This window comes from Dendrobates tinctorius, unplaced genomic scaffold (genome assembly GCF_039654945.1).
Source record: "Dendrobates tinctorius isolate UK_male_01 unplaced genomic scaffold, ASM3965494v1 ptg000159l, whole genome shotgun sequence".
Lineage (NCBI taxonomy): Eukaryota > Metazoa > Chordata > Amphibia > Anura > Dendrobatidae > Dendrobates > Dendrobates tinctorius.
In genome coordinates this window covers 9,560,123-9,580,230 of record NW_027361826.1, presented here as the reverse complement: position 1 = coordinate 9,580,230, position 20,108 = coordinate 9,560,123, and the positions used below count along the sequence as shown (strand labels likewise).

General features: G+C 47.0%; 1 protein-coding gene across 5 annotated transcripts in view; it reads right to left on the bottom strand.

Annotated features, from left to right (window-relative positions):
* Window positions 1-83: 83 nt before the first annotated feature.
* The window catches only part of LOC141052300 (probable endonuclease 4), a 37,545-nt gene continuing 17,520 nt past the window's right edge, over window positions 84-20,108 (bottom strand). For all 5 annotated transcript variants that reach the window (XM_073549499.1, XM_073549501.1, XM_073549502.1 and 2 more), the window contains 3 exons: window positions 13,430-13,559; window positions 892-957; window positions 84-443 (listed from right to left, as the gene is read on the bottom strand). In XM_073549499.1, the coding sequence (XP_073405600.1) occupies window positions 900-957; window positions 13,430-13,559 (188 nt within the window). In that variant the 3' untranslated portion in view covers window positions 84-443; window positions 892-899. The remainder of the gene's footprint in view (window positions 444-891; window positions 958-13,429; window positions 13,560-20,108) is intronic.

Here is a 20,108-nt window from a genome sequence, read left to right as displayed (position 1 = left end):
CTTCTGCGCCGCTCCAGATTTGCTGCTTGTCATAGGTAAATGTGTCTCACAAGCCAGCTTATCATAACTTGCATGCAAACATAGATGCTTTTAGTTTTTATTACAAAATACCTGTTATATATAAATGTAACCCTGCAGGAACATTACTACACAATTGTATTAGTTATAAAGCTGCAAAATGTTTACAACGTTCCATCATTTGGTATCTCAAAAATCCTAAAACAAATGTAATGGAAAGGCTGAAGAAGTGAAGCAGCAGCTCCAATGTCTTTATCAAGTATGGTGGAAAATATTTTTTCTCTTTTCTACGCAAGAAAAAAAAAATCTGTCAGTACAGAGGAGGTATTTATGGCGAGAGAAAGAAAATGGAGTGCCCCAAAAAACAGCAACAACTGTACACTGGATACTTGCTTGAGATGTCTAAAATAGTCTTGGAAATCAACCTAGTTGGAGATAAAAAATGTTCTGTGATTACTTATACTTCCATGACAGCAATATACATTCACACCACTTTTTTTTTTTTATTTACTACCAACTATAAAAATATATATATTTTGCTAAAATAAATGCAGAGTAGGATGCCTATACCTACTATTGTAACAAAACATACTTTTACATACCATTTCCGATAGAAAAGTGCAGATTGTTAGGGTTTCCCATCATATGAAGAAACAGTACCCAGACATACACTGCTTTTTTTGTAATAATAGAAGTCGTAATAAGCAGCAGGATCCAAGTTTATTAGGCCGTGTTCACACTACAGACACGCGCTATGCTGAGCTCTTATTTGGGGCTTATAAACATATCCATCAACTGTATGTGAAAAGCATGCTGGAAGCATAGCGAGCACCACACCACCCGTGTCCTTCACATCCTCTTGATGTCACTTACTGTGGTCCTCATTCACAGAGAGAGTACAGAAGATCAATCTCATCTGAATAGTCTTCAAATTCAGGGCTAGGGGAAAAAGAAAGACAATATGAAAACACAAAACTTCCATGACTGGTCATGTGTTTAATATGTCAGATCTCAGTTAAATTTGTAGGCAAATAAGGGGCTTGGGCGCAAAGGGTTAATGCACCGTTGCATCCCCTTATCTTGCATGTTGAGGGCTTCCTCCACTTCTTGTCAGTGCTGTTTCTCGGGGTGCCTGCTGCCTGAAGGTTGGTGGCAGTGGTGACCATCACCTACTCGGTGATGGAATAAAATCAGGAGCCACACGCATTTGTTCTCTGCCCTCTCTTCTCTAAAGCTTCTCGCCAGTTACGGTATATTTCCGGGTGTCTTAGTGTAGCAAATGGTGGACAAACAGAGGAACCAGAGAGGAGAACACAGTTGGCCACTATGTGCCCACCCACAATAACACTGTGTGCATGTGTCATCAGGCTCAGGCGGTGTCAGAGTGCACGCTTACACAAGCGGGCGTAGTTCAGACAGCGCACACTGTCAGTCAGCAGCAACATGCAAAATGAAGGGGAAGCCCCCAAAGTAGTGCATTGAAGGCTGCCCTTACTTACGCAATTTTCTCAGGCACCGTACCATTACAGGTACATTGCTAGCATGATTTTTATAGGGGCCAGGTCTGGTATAACACTGTAAGGATTATTAAATATTAATTTTGGAGGGACACTCCTTTTTGAACATACAGAGTCATAAAAAGCTACAGGACCTACTGACGGAAATTGATATTGTACATGTGGCTAGAACAGGGCGTTCTCTTTTGTTCTAACAGAAAAGCCTTCACCGGAGTCCCGTGTTTCCCACACTGATGCCCACCAGGCTGTAAGGAGTATTGATAATTAGGGGAGGTTCACACAGCCGATTTCTCAACATACAAGAAAAATGGAGCAATTATTCCAATCAGACTGGCATCAGTTTTTCTTGTATACATAGAGTGAAAACAAAAAGTTTTTACACCTTGTCTTTTCTGCCAGTTCGTGAAAATTGTACAGCATTCTGATGTTGTCGGAGGGAAGTCCAATTTTTTTCATAGACTTATACTGTTGATTTTGATCCGACCTCCCGGATCAAAATTGGACATCTCTAGGAAAAAAAAAAATAGGATGTGTGCACCACCCCATAGACTATCATACATACAAGTGCTGCCCATGAAAACAACGGATAGCACTTGTACGAGAGAATCGATCATGTGCACGAGCCCTGAGGGTTAATTTCCAGGCCCTCTCTTTTGATTTTGCATCTAAGATCAGATCAAATCATATTTGATCTTAGGTGTTCAAGAGTTGTCGAGAATGAGAGGGAGAGGCTGAAGATGGCTGTCATTAATGGAGACTAATCCTGATCAAGCAAGCTGAGGCACAAAGAACATAAAAGTGGACAACGCTCAAGAACAGCACAGCTCTAATCTAGGGAAAGAACATCAACTCAAAAACGGTGCGCCGGCAGCTTTACTACATGGGTCTATCTTGCTGAAGCAGCTGCATGAAAACCTTACATCACCAAGCACAATGACAACTTATCCAGAGACCTAGCTGGCAGGAAAGGACAGTTTAGATGTTGCATAAGCCTGCAAAGAATATGCCTACCTCTAAGGGCAGACGGGAAAAGATTAAGATACAATTTCACCCCCGCGGAAAATTTGTAAAAGAGAATTGGTTGAAAAAAATGCCCAAGCACAAAAGACCTGATAACAAAGAGGTACTTTAGCGCATGGACTTTTTCATCCAATTCTCTTATGAGCTCTCCGCGCTGGTAAGTTTATAGTTTGAAGTTTTCCCATTTGGCCTTCATGGTAGCGTGGCATATTCTTTCTTTATATGTTTGCTATAATGAATGGGATTCTGGTTTCGTGGCTACACACACTAGTTTCATTCCATAACACTGTGTCCAGTTTTTCTATTCACCTCTCTGAATCCCGCTATGAAGGTAGATGCACAGATCACACTGTAAGGCCGGGGTCACACTACCGTAGAATACTGACGAGTGCTATCCGATAAAACATCACACAGCACTCGGCCCAGTGTTAATCTATGGGTCAGCTCACATTAGCGTTTATTTTCTCAGTCGTATTCGGCGTGGGTGTAAAATCGCATCATGCTGCGATTGTCACCAAGACTTGGCCGAGACTTGCCAATGCAAGCCTATGGGTGCGAGAAAAAAAATAATAATACAGCATTCGGACTATGCGAGTGCTGTCCGATTTTTATGCACCGGTGTCCTTTGAAAAGCCGGCAATTCATATGGGGCTGTACAGTAAAATCACACTGATAGGTAAGAATAGAATAGATATACACACATAGAATAGATAGATATATAGATGTCTGTGACAGACACACACACACACACACATATATATATGTATAGATAGATAGAGGAAAAGCCGGCAATTCAGCAGCTGCGTAGTGTAAAATCAAAGCAGGAGCCGACAGGATAGAAGAGATGGATTACATTCAGTATGTACACAGAGAATAGGTAGATATATACAGATCAGTGACATAGTACAGTGTGTGTGCAGCTTACTGTACATGTATTTAATTAGTAAAAGATTATTTTTATGAAAAAAATGGCGTAGGCTCCCGCATAATTTTCTTACCCAGCAGAGGGAAATGCTCAGCTACTTACCGGTAGCTGTGTTTTTCAGGAGCCCATGACAGCACCACGAGAGAGGGGATCCGCCCTTCGGGGACAGGAAACCTACAGACATAAAAAGGACGGCCCTCTCTACCGCCTCAGTTGGATTACAAAGCATGAGAGGACCTCCCTGGTTAGTAGCAATTCATATATACACAGTCAAAGTAAATATTCTTCACCCCTGTGACTAACGTTTAACTGAAAGAAAAGGTGCTGATCCAAGACGTGAGAGCAGATGGAGGGAATGTAAAGGTGCTGTCATGGGCTCCTGAAAAACACCGCTGCCGGTAAGTAGCTGAGCATTTATTCAGTCGCCATGACAGCACCACGAGAGATTTACAGAGATGAAGAGAACTTAGGGAGGGATAGCTGCCTCAAGCACCTTTCTCCCAAACGTGAGGTCGGCGCACCCGCCTAAATCCAATCTATAGTGGTTAAAAAACGTGGATGGAGAGGACCACATGGCTGCCTTACATATGTCCTCGATGGATACTTCCGATCTCTCTGCCCAGGATGTTGCCATGGCCCGAGTAGAGTGCGCCCTTATGCCTTCCGGAATCTCCAGCCCACCTGCTGTATAAGCAAAAGAAATCGCCTCCCTAATCCACCTAGCTAGGGTGTTTTTGGACACTTAAGTCCTTTCCTAGCTCCCTGAAAAGATACAAATAGGGCATTGTCCCTTTTCCATGGTTCTGTGGCCGAAATGTAACTATGGAGGCACCGTCTTACATCAAGGGAATGGAGCTTCTGCTCGGTCGGGCTAGTGGGGTTCGAGCAGAAGGATGGGAGGACTATTTCCTGTAGTTTGTGGAACTTTGAGGCAACCTTGGGCAAATACAAGGGGTCTGGCTTTAAAGTGACCCTATCTTCTCCGAACTGGGTGTATGGAGGTATCCTAGAGAGGGCTTGTAGATCACTCACACTCCTGGCTGACGTTAGGGCAACCAACAGGGCAGTCTTGAGGGAAAGGGTTTTTATGGGGATAGAATCAATAAGCTCAAAGGGGGGTTCTATTAGAGCTGATAAAACTAAGTTTAGGTCCCATGGAACCAGCTTATGTTTAATAATGGGTCTGGATCTCGCTGCTGCTTTAATGAATCTTGCCACCCAGTAATTGTTTGCTAGATTGCAGTTGTAAAATGCCCCTAGAGCCGAAACCTGGACTCTAAAGGGGGTTTTACACTAAGCGATATCGCTAGCAATATCGCTAAAACGTCACTGGTTTTGTGACGTTATAGCGATATTGCTAGCGATATCGCTATGTGTGATACTTACCAACGACCGGCTCCCCCGCTATCCGTCGCTGATCGCGCGAGAATGTCCGGCTCCATTTCTCGTCGGGCGCTTCCTGCTGAGACTTCCTGCTGTGACGACGAGCGACGCATGGAGGCGGGCGGGAGGACGTCAGGATCGCTGTGTGTGAAAGGTGAGCATCGTGCGCTGCGTCGCTGCTGCATCGCTGTGAGGTCTGCCTGTGTGACAGCTCACTAGCGATCATTTAGCGATGCACCAGCGATCCTGGCCGGGTCGGATCGCTGGTCGGATCGCTGGTGCATCGCTAAATGTAAAAGGGCCTTAAGCGTATTTGTGGCTAGACCCATCTCCAACCCTTTCTGAAGAAATTCCAATATCTGGTCAATGCGGATCTTCTGACCAACCTCCGCCCCTGAGACTGATAAGAATCTTCTCCAGACTCTGGCGTAGATATTAGTCGTGGAGGCTTTCCTGCTTTTTAATACGGTGTTGACTAACCCCCGGGAAAACCCCCTCCTCCTTAGCAGATCCCCCTCAAACTCCACGCCGCTAGGTGTAAGTTGGAAACCCGTGGGTGATATACTTGACCCTGGGACAGAAGGTCCGGGAGCTCTGGGAGAATCAATGGCTGGGACACAGACATCTTCCTCGGCCAAGGAAACCATGGCCTTCTGGGCCAGAATGGGGCTATTAAGATAATGTGAGCCCTGTCCTCCCAGATCTTCCTCAGTACCATTGGGATCAGATTCAGTGGGGGGGGAGGCATACGCCAGGTCGAAGTTCCACGGGATCAGGAGAGCGTCCACTGCATACGGGTTTTCTCTGGGATCCAGAGAACAAAACATAGGGAGTTGTGTGTTCCTTCTGCTGGCAAACAAATCTATTTCTGGGAGCCCCCATCTGTGTACGATCTGCCCTCTTTAGTGCCCACTCTCCCTGTTTGAGCCTGTTGCGACTTAGGAAATCGGCTGTTAGATTTTGTTTCCCTTTTATATGGAGGGCTGTAAGGGATAGAAGGTGAACCTCGGCGATCTGAAAGATACGATTCGCCACATCCATTAAGGGCCTGGACCGGGTTCCTCCCTGGTGGTTAATGTAGGCTACAGTTACCTGGTTGTCTGAGAATATTCTGACGTGTTCGCCCTGTAGGGACATAAGGAAAGCACTTACAGCCCACTCCACGGCTAACAGCTCAAGGTTAGAGGAAAATTTCTGTTCTGACGGTGTCCACGTTCCCTGGACCCACCTATCCCCCATATGAGCTAGCATCCGTGGTTAAAATTCGGGAGATCTGGTTTACCCAGGGAACTCCCCTACGCAGATTTGGAATTAGTGACCACCAACGTAGGGACTGAATGGTATCGTTGGATAAGGTAACTCTACCCTCGAGGCGACCTTCTAGCTGACGGGTATTGTGTAAAATGTCCCACTGCAGGATTCTGGTGTGGAATTGGGCCCAGAGTACTGCTGGTATACACGCTGTAAGTGAGCCCAACAGTGACACTGCCCCTCTAAGAGTAATCGATGGATTGTCTATTACCCTGAGTATCTGACGCTGAATGTTGAATACTTTAGATTCTGGTAACCGACACTCTTGAATATCAGAGTCTAGGATAAGGCCGAGGAACTGTTGTACTTTTAGGGGCTGCAGACGTGACTTCTTAAAATTAATGATCCAACCTAGACCCTGAAGGCTGGATATTACCCTCCCTAATTGGGTGGTGCGGTGAGATTCCGAGTGCCCCACAACTAGTAGATCGTCTAGATAGGGGATCACGAGAATGTCTTGTTGGTGCAAATGAGCCATAACCTCTGCCATTATCTTTGTGAAGACCCGGGGTGCCACCGCCACCCTGAAGGGAAGTGCCCTGTATTGAAAATGGCCTATAACTCCGCCCACTGAAACAGCCACCTTTAGGAATTGCTGATGATCTGCGTGTATTGGGACATGATAATAGGCGTCTTTAAGGTCTAAGACTACCATAAAGCACCCACTGAACACCAATTTAATCGCCAATTTCACAGACTCCATTTTGAAACAGTGAATTTCAATGAATTTATTGAGGCTTCTGAGATTAATAATGGTGCGGAAGGAGCCGTCTGGCTTTGTAACTAGAAAGAGGGGGGGAGTAGAACCCCTTACCTCTTTGTAGCTCAGGAACCTTCACCAAGACACCCTTCTGGAGAAGATTCTGGATCTCCACCTCCAACGCCTTCTGTTCTGTAGGTGAAGAACGGATGGGGGTTAGAAGGAACTTCTCACGAGGAGCTTGCTGAAACTCAAACCTCAGTCCTGTTCTGATGATGCTCTGTATCCAAGGACTGTTTGAAATACATGACCTTGAAAAATGAGGATGAATGAACTCATGGAGATCAACATCCAACACTGCGGAGACACCATCACATGTTTCTCAACGCTAGTCATTGCTTGCGTTGAGAACCATGTGATGGTGTCTCCGCGGCCTGTGTTTTGCATGTTTTTGAACTACATGACCAGGCTGGGTAGAAGGACAACAACCAACCCCCCACCTGGTCCGGCAGTCATTTCGGATCGCTACGGTCCCGAGGGGTAGTAAACATATACCCCCCCTACCTCTTCTCCTGGTGTCATATCTGGGTCTTTCTCTTGTTGTTCTCCTACGGTCAAACCACCATCTGGAGGAGTCTCTTCTGTAAGGCGGTCTTCCCAGATAGAGAAAGCTGGCGACAGCAAGAAACGCTTTCCCTAAGAGTTCATCTAGCACTTTACCGAATAAGTAAACCCCTTCGCATGGGATACCACATAACTTTGATCTGGCCTGCATGTCACCCGGCCAACATATGAGCCACAAGGCCCTACGGGCCGCATTGGAGAGGGCTGCGGATCTGGTTAACTTCACAGAGTCTGCCGACGCGTCTGAGAGGAAGGCCGCCGCTCCCTGGGCTGTAGAGAGGAAAGAATGTCCTGTCTTGGGACCTTATCTCTAAGCTGCCCTTCCAACTGGTCCAACCATATTATTAAGGACCAGGCAGTGCACGTGGCAGCGATCGCTGGCCGTAGGGTTTCAGCTGATGTTTCCCAGGTTCCCTTGAGGAAAATATTCGCCTTCCGAGTAGACCTATGTTTCTCAGAGCGGCTGCTGCTGCTAGACCGCTGCTGGGGTCTTTCTGAAGGCTGAGGCTGCATCTGTGGATGCTCGTCCAAAGGCTCTGCCCGCTCCTGCGACGCCATTCTCCAACAACACAGGGCCAGAAGTGCCTCGCAGCTGATCTGAGGTACCTAAGTAGCCGGCGAACCCCAAGAACCGCCCCCTATGGGACTCACAGGTGTCCCTCATCCAGGCCTGCCAAGTACCCCCTGATGTCCGGCTCCCCCCCCCCCACACCGACCGAGCCCGCAGCGGGGACCAGAAACCCCCGACCAGGCACACGCCGTGTGTGCGCCCCGGCCGCCCAGCCTCCCCAGAGGCGCATACCCCTGAAGTCACAGTCGCGGCCCACGGCGCCCGTTCGGCGCGTCATACGGTGCGACCAGGCAGCGTCACCAGTCCGCGCCCGCTAGCCAGCGGCCCCCACCTCCGGCAGAAGTAAACGCCCCGGGCCGCGCGGCGAATGCCCCCGGGCCCGCGCCCCCCCCCGAAGGCGATCGCCCCCGGGATCGGACGAGGAGGGACTGCCTGGACCTACCGGGTACTGGCGTCGGCCTCCAGAAGCAGGCTCTCCCCCTGAAGGCCTCTTCCACCTGCTGCCACCTGCACCAACAGTCCCCCTGCCGTGCAGCGCTTCCAGTACTCCGGACAGACCGAGGCAGGGGACCCCCGCTGCCTGAATCGGCCTGCCGGGCATGGGGTTTCATCCGGACTCCTGAGAGGTATGTCTGAAGGGGTCCCCTGTCAGGGACAGGAAACCAACTGAGGCGGGAGAGAGGGCCGCCCTTTTTATGTCTGTAGGTTTCCTGTCCCCGAAGGGCGGATCCCCTCTCTCGTGGTGCAGTCATGGCGACTGAATAATGCCTATATATCTATGTATTCTATGAGTATTTACTGTATGTACCATATTGTTCAGACTATAAGATGGACTTTTTTCCTCCAAAAATGTGGAGGAAATTGGGGGTGCATCTTATTAGTCCAGATGTATAGCCTCTGGCTGTGGTGGGGAGGTGGGGGGAGCGGTTTCGGCAAAGCAGCAGATCACAGGAGGCAGGAGCTGGCTGCTGCGGCTAACTCCTGTGCCCGCTGCTAAAGAGAAATGAATATTCACTGTATTCCATGTTCATGGGCGTGGATGGCAATGAATATTCATTTCTCTTTAATAGCATCCTGGTATGACTTGCCCCCATCCCCATCCTGGTATGTATGGCCTTATCCGGCCAAAGCAGAAAACATTAAAAAAACAAGCCATTACAATTAACTTCCCGGCGCTCCCTCGCAGCATCTTATTCCGATACCAGAAGCTGCTTTATGCTTGTAAGAAGTGCATGGCAGGGACGTCACGCGCTGCCTGCAAGCCGAAGAGCAGCTGCCGGAATACTCACTGCTCTGTATGCCAGGAGTATGTGTGCGGAGAGCAGTGAGCATTCATTGCTCTTTAATAGCAAACAGTGCCAGCCGCAGCCTTCCTGCGGCTGCTGGAGGTCACATGTACTACTACTAAAGGGAATGAGAATATTCACCGCATTCCACACCCATGGCAGTGGAATGCGGAGAATATTCATTTCTCTTAAGTTGTGGCACACGTGACGCCTGAATGAGCCCCAAGTATGTTATTGGACTGGTAAAACTGAGATCTAGTGTCCTTCTATATAAGATGTCCCTATTCGATCCAGACTTTCGGACCTCTCAATTCGAGAGTCCATCATACAACCACAGCATGTCCTGGAGTAGCCAGTAATGATCATGGGGATTCACAGGCTAAGGCCTGTTTCACACTTCATTTTTTTTGTGTAAGTTAAAATACGCCAAAATGGCGGAAAGCGGATCCGTTGGTAACTGATGTGAACGGATGCCACCGGACCGTTTTTTTGGGGAGGGAGAGGGAGAGGGAGAGAGAGAGAGAGAGAGAGAGAGAAATTTTTTTCCGTCCGCCAGAAAGGATTTCAGGGTTAAATTTCTGGCTGACTTCCTTCCTCCGGGCATGCGCACTGTAAAATGCGGATCCTGCAGCAAAAAAAGGCATGTCGGCGGACGCAAAAAATTTGGCAGATCTGCAAAAAAACGGATCCAACCGATGGCCATCCGTCAAGATCCGCCGGTAATGCAACTCAATGGTGAAAAAAACGGATCTGCCAAAAAAAATGGCGGATCCGTTTTTTTTTTTTTTAAAAACGGCGGATTTTGACTGATTGTCAAAAACGGAAGTGTGAAACAGGCCTAAATAGGCACCAAGACTTCTCTTCCTTAACTAGTTTTTATTTAATTATATGAAGTGTGAACACTGTTCAAACGCATCATTAAGTAGCAATAATCAGATAAAATGCTTATTGTTTACTGGGCTGTGAAGGTGTTAAGTGTTAACGTTCCATCGCCATAACAACCTGATACTTAATATGTTGTGCTTTTAATTATTATTAGAATGATTCGGCTCACTTGCATGCGCCCCCACCTCGGGTATCTCCGCTAATGACTATACAGCATCATCTCAGACTGGATATACTTGTAAGGAGATCAGCGGTTCAGCTTCCTGCTGGGACTGAGGATCAAACCTGGAGCTGAAATCACAGGCTGACGATCTACACTCACTGGCCACTTTATTAGGTACACCTGTCCAACTGTGTGTTAAGACTTAATTTCTAATCAGCCAATCACATGGCGGCAACTCAGTGCATTTAGGCATGTAGACATGGTCAAGACAATCTCCTGCAGTTCAAACCGAGCATCAGTATGGGGAAGAAAGGTGATTTGAGTGCCTTTGAACGTGGCATGATTGTTGGTGCCAGAAGGGCTGGTCTGAGAATTTCAGAAACTGCTGATCTACTGGGATTTTCACGCACAACCATCTCTAGGGTTTACAGAGAATGGTCCGAAAAAGAAAAAAAATCCAGGGAGCGGCAGTTCTGTGGCCGGAAATGCCATGTTGATGCCAGAGGTCAGAGGAGAATGGGCATACTGGTTCGAGCTGATAGAAAGGCAACAGTGACTCAAATTGCCACCCGTTACAACCAAGGTGGCCAGAAGAGCATCTCTGAACGCACAGTGCGTCGAACTTTGAGGCAGATGGGCTACAGCAGCAGAAGACCACACTGGGTACCACTCCTCTCAGCTAAGAACAGGCATCTGATGGCTACTTTCAGCAGGATAATGCGCCATGTCATAAAGCTCGAATCATCTCAGATTGGTTTCTTGAACATGACAATGAGTTCACTGTACTCAAATGGCCTCCTCAGTCACCAGATCTCAATCCAATAGAGCATCTTTGGGATGTGGTGGAACGGGAGATTCGCATCAGGGATGTGCAGCCGACAAATCTGCGCCAACTGTGTGATGCCATCATGTCAATATGGTCCAAAATCTCTGAGGAATGCTTCCAGCACCTTGTTGAATCTCTGCCACGAAGAATTGAGGCAGTTCTGAAGGCAAAAGGGGGTCCAACCCCTTACTAGCATGGTGTACCTAATAAAGTGGCCAATGAGTGTATATATATACACACACACACACACACACACACACACACACCAGTCCACTTCTTCACCCAGGTTCAAGTCAATGTGATATGTATTGTATATATCAACAGAGGCAGCCATGTGTCAAACGACAGAAATGGTTTATTAAAAAAAAAAAAAAAACACAACAGATGTGTATTCTGAGATCAGTCATACTCGCATGTACTTACAGTAAATGAAATTATGAAAAATTAAACATTATTAGGATTTTTTATTTTTTTTTTTTTTTTAAGTAGAACTCTGGAATGTTATGTACGGAGCATTTTTTTTTTTAGATAACAGAAGTTTCATCCGCAGACATGTGTAGGACAATGTCGGCATAGGTCATAAGGGTCTGATCAGAATAGGGTCATTCTGCAATCCAAGATACAAAACAGATGACGAAACAGTCCCATGTAAGTCCTTTTATTTAGTCACAACATTGTTTTTCTGGAATGATTTGCTCACAAACTATGACTACAATGATCACAGCTGCAGATTTATGCCACCCTCCCATTGTTTTTTTGCGTGCAGACACTGTGTGCCTGTGCCAAAAACCATGTATCTTCTGGCTGCTGCTAAGGTGGTAATGAAGGAAAGCATACTGCAAAATCATTTTATGAAGGGCTTGTCAAAATTAAAGTGTTGTAAAAAGGGAATTTATTGTTAGAAAATTACCCATTATTTAAGTCAGCGTTTGTGTATTTTTTTATTATTATAAATCTTGTTATTTTCATACTGATCTAACTAGGGCTACACTGGATTTACACTTCCTAGTTTTTACTGAATATTTTTTTTAGAAGTCTCATTATCAGCAGAGGCAGGATTGCAATGACAGGTAATACCTTCAGTGGATAATATAGGATCCAAATACAATAGCTGATGTCACAGCTCACCTACTCCTTCTCCCTTCACAATAAGCTTTGCATAGGGTGAGAGTCGGTCTATTGTTGCTAATGTACATGTGTTATTTCCTGAAAGAACAGGATGTATGGGTGTAGAATAGCTTGAGTGGCCAGTGAATAAATTACAAGATTTTTTGGAGGAGTATGAGAAAAAAAATAAAAATTTTTCCTTAATACACTGAACATAAAAAGTGGAATATAACCGTAGGTCATTTTCTGATGACACATTCTCTTTACAGATTTATAGTTGAAGGGGGTTGTCTCCTTTACTATCTGCCCCTAGATCCAGCGTCGAGTCTCAGTGAGCTCAGCGGCTGGTAGCACACCATCTACATGGGCAGAGCCGATGAGCTCACTGACTGGCAGCTGTGCTGGTGATGTGATGTCAGTGCCGCAGCCAATACTGGGAGCAGCGCCAGACTTTGTGCTGGACCCAGGGATGGCAAGTAAGGTGCAGATGTTTTTTCTTACAGCAAACTGCACCAGAGGAGATAGATTTTCTGAAAGGGCACAACCCCTTTTAACACATTGGTCCTGTGTCAGCAACATAAGTGGAGAGACCAAGTAATTATGTGACCATATAGTACATCTATGGTTGTGCTGCATACATGGACTTATGTGTACAGCCGAGTCACACATGGTAGTCAATGTTTTAGGTTTAAGGAGTCAAATCAGACAGTATTTTAAAAAGGACTGTCAGCACAGAATGACCGTTCAAACTAAGCCCCGACGCTCGGTGCTTCACGGTGAGGCCAATCATTTATATACCATCCCACCTGATTGTTTTCCATCGACCCCCATTATTTGATTGGCAGCTCTGGCTTCATAGGGTAGGAGAAGGGCGGAGATAGCTGGAAACCAAGCAGGCGGGAAGGTGTATGTAAATGATTGGCCTCGCCATTATGCACAGATCGCCAGTGCTTGGTTTGAACAGTCATTCACTGCTGACAGAGTCTCTTTAGATATTTTAGAAAGTTTCACTTCTATCATTGCTAAATCAGATTCACATCTTCGAATATCTTTTATAAGAGTAAGTAGGATGATATAGCCAGAAGGCACCAACCTGGCAGGCGTCTCGAGAATCATGGGAATCTCATTAAACCGTGGCTCATTCATCACCTTCCTGAATCCCTCTACTCCAATGTGACCTCTACCAATATTTTCATGACGGTCAAGCCGACAGCCAACTTCACCTGAAAATTATTAGTGGAAACAAGGACAGAAATTATGGTATTAAAAATACTTGTAGATTTGCCATCAATTCTTAATAAATCACTGTGCCACTGTCAGCTTTTCCCAGTCAGCCACATGGACAGTGATTATAGCCACTGTCCCATCACACAAGTGCCCTGGAAACATGGAGCAAACAGTAGACAATGACGACTATGTAGTGCTGCCACTAATTTATTCTAGCTATCAAGCGATGTGCCATCAATACCTGATAGGAAGCTGCAGTGGGAAGGTGGATGTACGCTGGTCGATCAGTCAATCAGTAGGAGCCGATGGTCAATTAATAGCCTGTTTATACAGGCCGACCGCAGGATGCAAACAGAATGATGGCTAAACTATCACTGTTCTCAGCAGCATATGTCCTGATTACGATATATCCTGTTTACAAACAAAGTGCGGGCGAAAACAATGATTTATTTAAGCAACGGCTAAAAGCCGGCAGCTCCTGGGAGAAAATAAATTTATTTTCTCCTGGGTGCGGCATTTTCAGTACAGCGGCCGGGCATCTCCATAAGACCATTCACGTGCAGATGAACGCTATATCTGCAAGTTAATAGTGTTATCAGACCTGATCGGTTCACTTTAAAAATACAGCTTTTAGACCTGATGAAGTGGGTGCACTTACTGTGAAAATCCATGTCAGAGTGGCTGTTTAATCTTGATATTAAAATGAGCAATTTAGGAGTCCAGTTACAGAGTAAAATAGTTCATGAGTACAGATGAACGGACCCGTGGAAGCTTGGGTTCGTCCTAACTTTAGCCAAAAGTTCGGTTCTGGTACCAGAACTCTACCCAAACCCCAGAGAAGTCTGTGGGACCCAAACTTTGGTGCTGTAAAATGGCCTCTCTCCCAGAATTCTCAACTGCAAAACGGACTTCTGAAAGAAGTCCTTGTTTGGAGTTCAGCACCAGACACTGGGTGTCCGGTACGAACTCCAAACTTTGCTCAGCTCTACTCATGAGTCCAAGTATATTCAGCCTCTGCCCACAGAGCCTGACAGCTGCAGCTTGTACTGAGCAGTAGGAGATTTCACCACCAGGAGGGACACTGAGGAGCTGTCAATCAAGATAGAAAGGGGAAGAATAAGTTTAACATTTCAAAAAAGATTATAAAGCCATTATGATGTGGATTTTCAAAGCAAGTACATCAGTTATTCAGGTCAAAAAGACCTCTATATTGTAGGCAGTTTGCATTGTGAAATATAATAACAGATCCGATTCAAGCTTTAAAATAGGATATAACATACATAAATACACACACATCTTAAACAGGTCAAACTATAGTATTGTTTGCATTTTTATTTGTACCATTAAAGGGGTTTTCCCATCTTAAAAGTCTTCAGTCACTATGTTACTGCAGACTGCTGAGTGGCGACAGTGGGCGATGCAATCACGGTCATAAATACCCTGTATGCACAGAGTGTAAACATGGTGACATGATGGCATGTATGCGAGTTACATGCTTGTGGTCACATGCCAAGTAGTCTCATCCGGTTTCACGTAATCGTCTGCTCACATTGGCAATAGGGGTGCAGACTATGATTTTAGGCTGAAGTATTCCTTTAATACTTCCTGGTTAAACATTTGTATCCTATTTCGGTTCTAAAGAAGGATTTAAACAATAGCTAATCCTTTCCTAAACATGACCCTGATAGAGTAAACACACATCCAGGGTGATCCAAAACCAAGAAAACTGAGCTGCAACAATAACTGCTTTAAATGAAGAACTCGATGTTGAACAGCCATATCAGAAGTCCATTAACAGAACACTTGTCAGAAAGGGGGATTTTTTTTTTTTTTTTCAAAGTATTGTCTACTAAATTGCACAATCGTTCTTAAATCCTGTAGTCCCCCAAGTAAATAAAAAAAACCATGATATTCCAGTAAATTTCATCTATAATATAACGGGCTAAGCGTCATTCTGTCTGAAGCCCCTATAGACTGCGTAAGCGCGACGCGCCTGCGCAGTCTGAACCCAGAGTGACACATCCCCCTCAGAGTGACGCAGACCCCCAGGAGATCGCGGTAATGCGTAAGCACTGAACGCATACCGCGATCCCCGCAACACCTTACCGAACCCGGTGAGGCTGTTGCCGGCGGGGTCTTGCGTCTTCAGGTGTCTGGAGTGGGCGTGTTGTAGCGCCGGAATAGACACCTGCGCAGTCCGCGCTTACCGCCGCCATTTTGTTCGACACACACTGCAGTGTGTCTTCAAGAACATGGTGGCGGAAAGCGAGGAATGCGCAGGCGCCGAGTCCGACACCAGAACACGCCCAGAACAGGACAGCGCTGGACACAGGGAAGAAAGTTGAGTATAAATGTTTTTTTTTTTTTAATGTGTGCAGTTTAATAGGGGTGAGGGGGACCATTCACATCAGGATTGGGGGGTGAGGGGACCATGTATACCACAAAATGGGGGGTGAGGTGACCACGCATACCAGGACTGGGGGGGGTGAGAGGACCACGCATACCAAGATTGGGGGGTGAGAGGACCACGCATACCAGGACTGGGGGGGGTGAGAGGACCACGCATACCAGGACTGGGGGGGGTGAGAGGACCACGCATACCAGGATTGGGGGTGGTGAGGGGACCACGCATACTAGGATTGGGGGTGGTGAGGGGACCACGCATACCAGGATTGGGGGTGTGAGGGGACCACGCATACCAGGATTGGGGGTGTGAGGGGACCACGCATACCAGGATTTGGGGTGTGAGGGGACCACGCATACCAGGATTTGGGGTGTGAGGGGACCACGCATACCAGGATTGGGGTGTGAGGGGACCACGCATACCAGGATTGGGGTGTGAGGGGACCACGCATACCAGGATTGGGGTGTGAGGGGACCACGCATACCAGGATTGGGGTGTGAGGGGACCACGCATACCAGGATTGGGGTGTGAGGGGACCACGCATACCAGGATTGGGGTGTGAGGGGACCACGCATACCAGGATTGGGGTGTGAGGGGACCACGCATACCAGGATTGGGGTGTGAGGGGACCACGCATACCAGGATTGGGGTGTGAGGGGACCACGCATACCAGGATTGGGGTGTGAGGGGACCACGCATACCAGGATTGGGGTGTGAGGGGACCACGCATACCAGGATTGGGGTGTGAGGGGACCACGCATACCAGGATTGGGGTGTGAGGGGACCACGCATACCAGGATTGGGGTGTGAGGGGACCACGCATACCAGGATTGGGGTGTGAGGGGACCACGCATACCAGGATTGGGGTGTGAGGGGACCACGCATACCAGGATTGGGGTGTGAGGGGACCACGCATACCAGGATTGGGGTGTGAGGGGACCACGCATACCAGGATTGGGGGTGAGAGGGCCATGCATACCAGGATTGGGGGTGAGAGGGCCATGCATACCAGGATTGGGGGGGTGAGAGGGCCATGCATACCAGGATTGGGGGGTGAGAGGACCATGCATACCAGGATTGGGGGGTGAGAGGGCCATGCATACCAGGATTGGGGGACGAGAGGTAGCATGCATTCCAAGATTGGGGGGGTGAGAGGACCATGCATAGCATACGATGTAAAGGACTACCGCTACTACTATTACTGTCTCCCTGCAGCGCTCATTCCGTTCACAGTGCCGGTGCTAAAACCGCCCTCGCTCTGTGTGCCTCTTCTGCTGCTTTCAGTGTAAGGCCTCATACTCACTTGCGAGGCCCTCTGTCACCCGTGCTGTGATTACTGCCAGAGAGCCTGGAATTTGAGAGCGGGTGTAAGATGATGTCTATAAAAGGTTTTCAACTCTCATGTTTGGCCAAAGACAAAAAAAGAATATACTGTAAAATACCTTAACTTGATTCTCTAGGGTTTTTTTTTGTTTTTTTTAAACTATTGTGATAGTTGAAGTCAACACATTCAGCAGTCACTCATGCTGCCCTGCAACACTTCTCATCACTTGTAGAAAGTTAGGTTAAAAAGGTGTCTTGTAAGTTACTGACTGTTTGCTAATGTGTCACAGAAGAAAAACCCAAAATATAATGACAGCACTCCCCCTACTGGTCATAGTTAAGGAAACACCAGGAACTGTGAGGCTGTGTGCCCACATAAGTGTTTTTTTTTCACCGGCAAAAACGCATAAAAATCGCTTAAAAGAAGCATCCCATTCATTTTAATGCATTTTGCACTTTGTGCATATTGATGCGTTTTTTTCCGCGAAAATAGCTTACTCACCGATAACGGTGTTTCTCGGAACGCATGACAGCACCACGGAGAGAGGGGATCCGCCCTTCAGGGTCAGGAACCTACAGATAAAACGGCGGTACCTCTCCTCCGCCTTCAGTTGGTTACAGAGCATCAGAGGGTCTCCAGGTTAGTTAGTTAAATAACAGAAATATATACACAACATTATAATATTGCTTATTTACAAAGAAGCACCATGCCTAAACGGAAACACTCTACAAACAGTAAAATGTGCTCACCACACTCGTGAAGGGGAGGGGAATAAGCAGGTGCTGTCATGGGTTCCGAGAAACACCATTATCGGTGAGTAACTAAGCTATTCTCTCTCACCCATGACAGCACCACGGAGAGAATTACAGAGATTGGTAGCTTAGGGAGGGACCACCGCCTGAAGAACCCTTCTCCCGAAGGTCAGGTCAGATGTAGAGGCTAGATCTAATCGATAGTGTCTGAAAAAGGTTGAAGGTGATGACCAGGTGGCCGCCTTACAGATCTGTTCTATCGATACCTCAGATCTTTCAGCCCATGAGGTCGCCATCGCTCTTGTGGAATGGGCTCTCAACCCTTCCGGGATGGTATTTCCACTGGATGAATATGCCAGGGCAATCGCATCCCTTATCCACCTTGCCAGGGTACTCTTAGATGCTTTGAGTCCCTTCCGAGGTCCCTGGAAGCACACAAAGAGAGAACCTTCCTTCCTATATTTTTTAGTGGCCTCTAAGTACTGTACTAGGCACCTCTTCACATCTAGGGTGTGGAATTTTTCCTCGCCCCTATACTTAGGATTGGGGCAGAAGGAGGAAGGACTACCTCTTGGGGCCTATGGAAATGTGATGACACTTTAGGTAGATAGGCCGGGTCAGGTTTTAAAATGACTCTATCCTCTAGAATTTTTGTAAAAGGTGGCCCCGCTGACAGGGCTTGAAAATCGCTCACCCTGCGAGCTGATGTTAGTGCCACCAGAAGTACCGTTTTTAATGACAGGATTCTTAGGGATGCTGAGTGAATAGGTTCGAACGGAGGCCCTGTCAGTGTGGACAGTACAAGTTTCAGGTCCCATGACCTTTGACTAGCTATTGGCCTAGACCTGGTTGCCGCCTTAATGAATCGTACCACCCAAAGGGTTACCTGCCACATCCTTGTTATAAAGGGTGCCCAAAGCTGCTACTTGTACCTGTAGTGTGTTGACCGCCAGACCCTGTTCTAGGCCTTTTGTAGAGCATTCTTAGCCAGGAGAACCAGGTTCTTTTGGGCCAGAAGGGGGCTATTAATATCATTCTTGTCCCGTCTTCCCTGACTTTCCTCAGTACTGCCGGAATAAGAATGATCGGGGGAAAGGCATATGTTAGGCTCTGTGTCCATGGGAGCATAAATGCATCCAGAGCAAGAGGATTCCCCCTGGGGTCTAGGGAATAGAATGTTTCCACTTTTTTGTTCCTGAAGTCGGCAAACAGATCTATGTCCGGGGTCCCCCACATTTTTACAATCTGCTGAAAAACAGACTGTTTTAGGACCCATTCCCCTTGCCGCTATTGGGTGCGGCTCAGAAAGTCTGCTCTTTGATTCTCTATGCCCCGGATGTGTAGCCCTGAAAGAGATAGCAGATTTGTTTCTGCTAGTTTGAGGACTTTGGAAGATGTGTCCATTAGGGCTCGGGACCTGATGATTTATATAGGCCACTGTGACTTGATTGTCCGAAAATATGCGGACATGATGACCTTGGAGCAGGGGTAGGAAGTGTGTTAACGCATGGCCTACTGCCAAGATTTCTTTCTGGTTTGAGGAGGCTTCTAATTCTTGACTTCCCCACGCACCCTGAGCCTCCTCGCTGTTCATGTGCGCTTCCCATCCCGTAGGACTGGCGTCCGTGGTAACTACGTGTGTTGTTTTTGTTACCCAAGGGATTCCTTTGGAGAGATTGTCTTGGTTCCCCCACCAAGCTAGGGAATGAATAGTTTTTGAATTTAGGGTAATGCGACCCTCTAGGTGGCCCCCTACTACTGACTGGTTCGCTAAAACGTCCCATTGGAGATCTCTCGTGTGTAACTGAGCCCATTAAACTGCTGGCAAGCAGGCGGAGAGAGAACCCAGCAGTGACATAGCTTTCCTTAATGTCATGGAGGGATTTTGGATTGCTCTTGTTATTATTTGAGCAATTTTCTCCTTCTTGCGGTCTGGGAGGCGACACTCTTGAATGTTTGAGTCCAGCGTTAGACCCAAGTATTCCTGCACTCTGCTGGGCTCGTGTCTTGATTTTTTCAGATTTCGGAGCCAGCCCAGGCTCTGTAGGGTGTCCATCACCCTGTC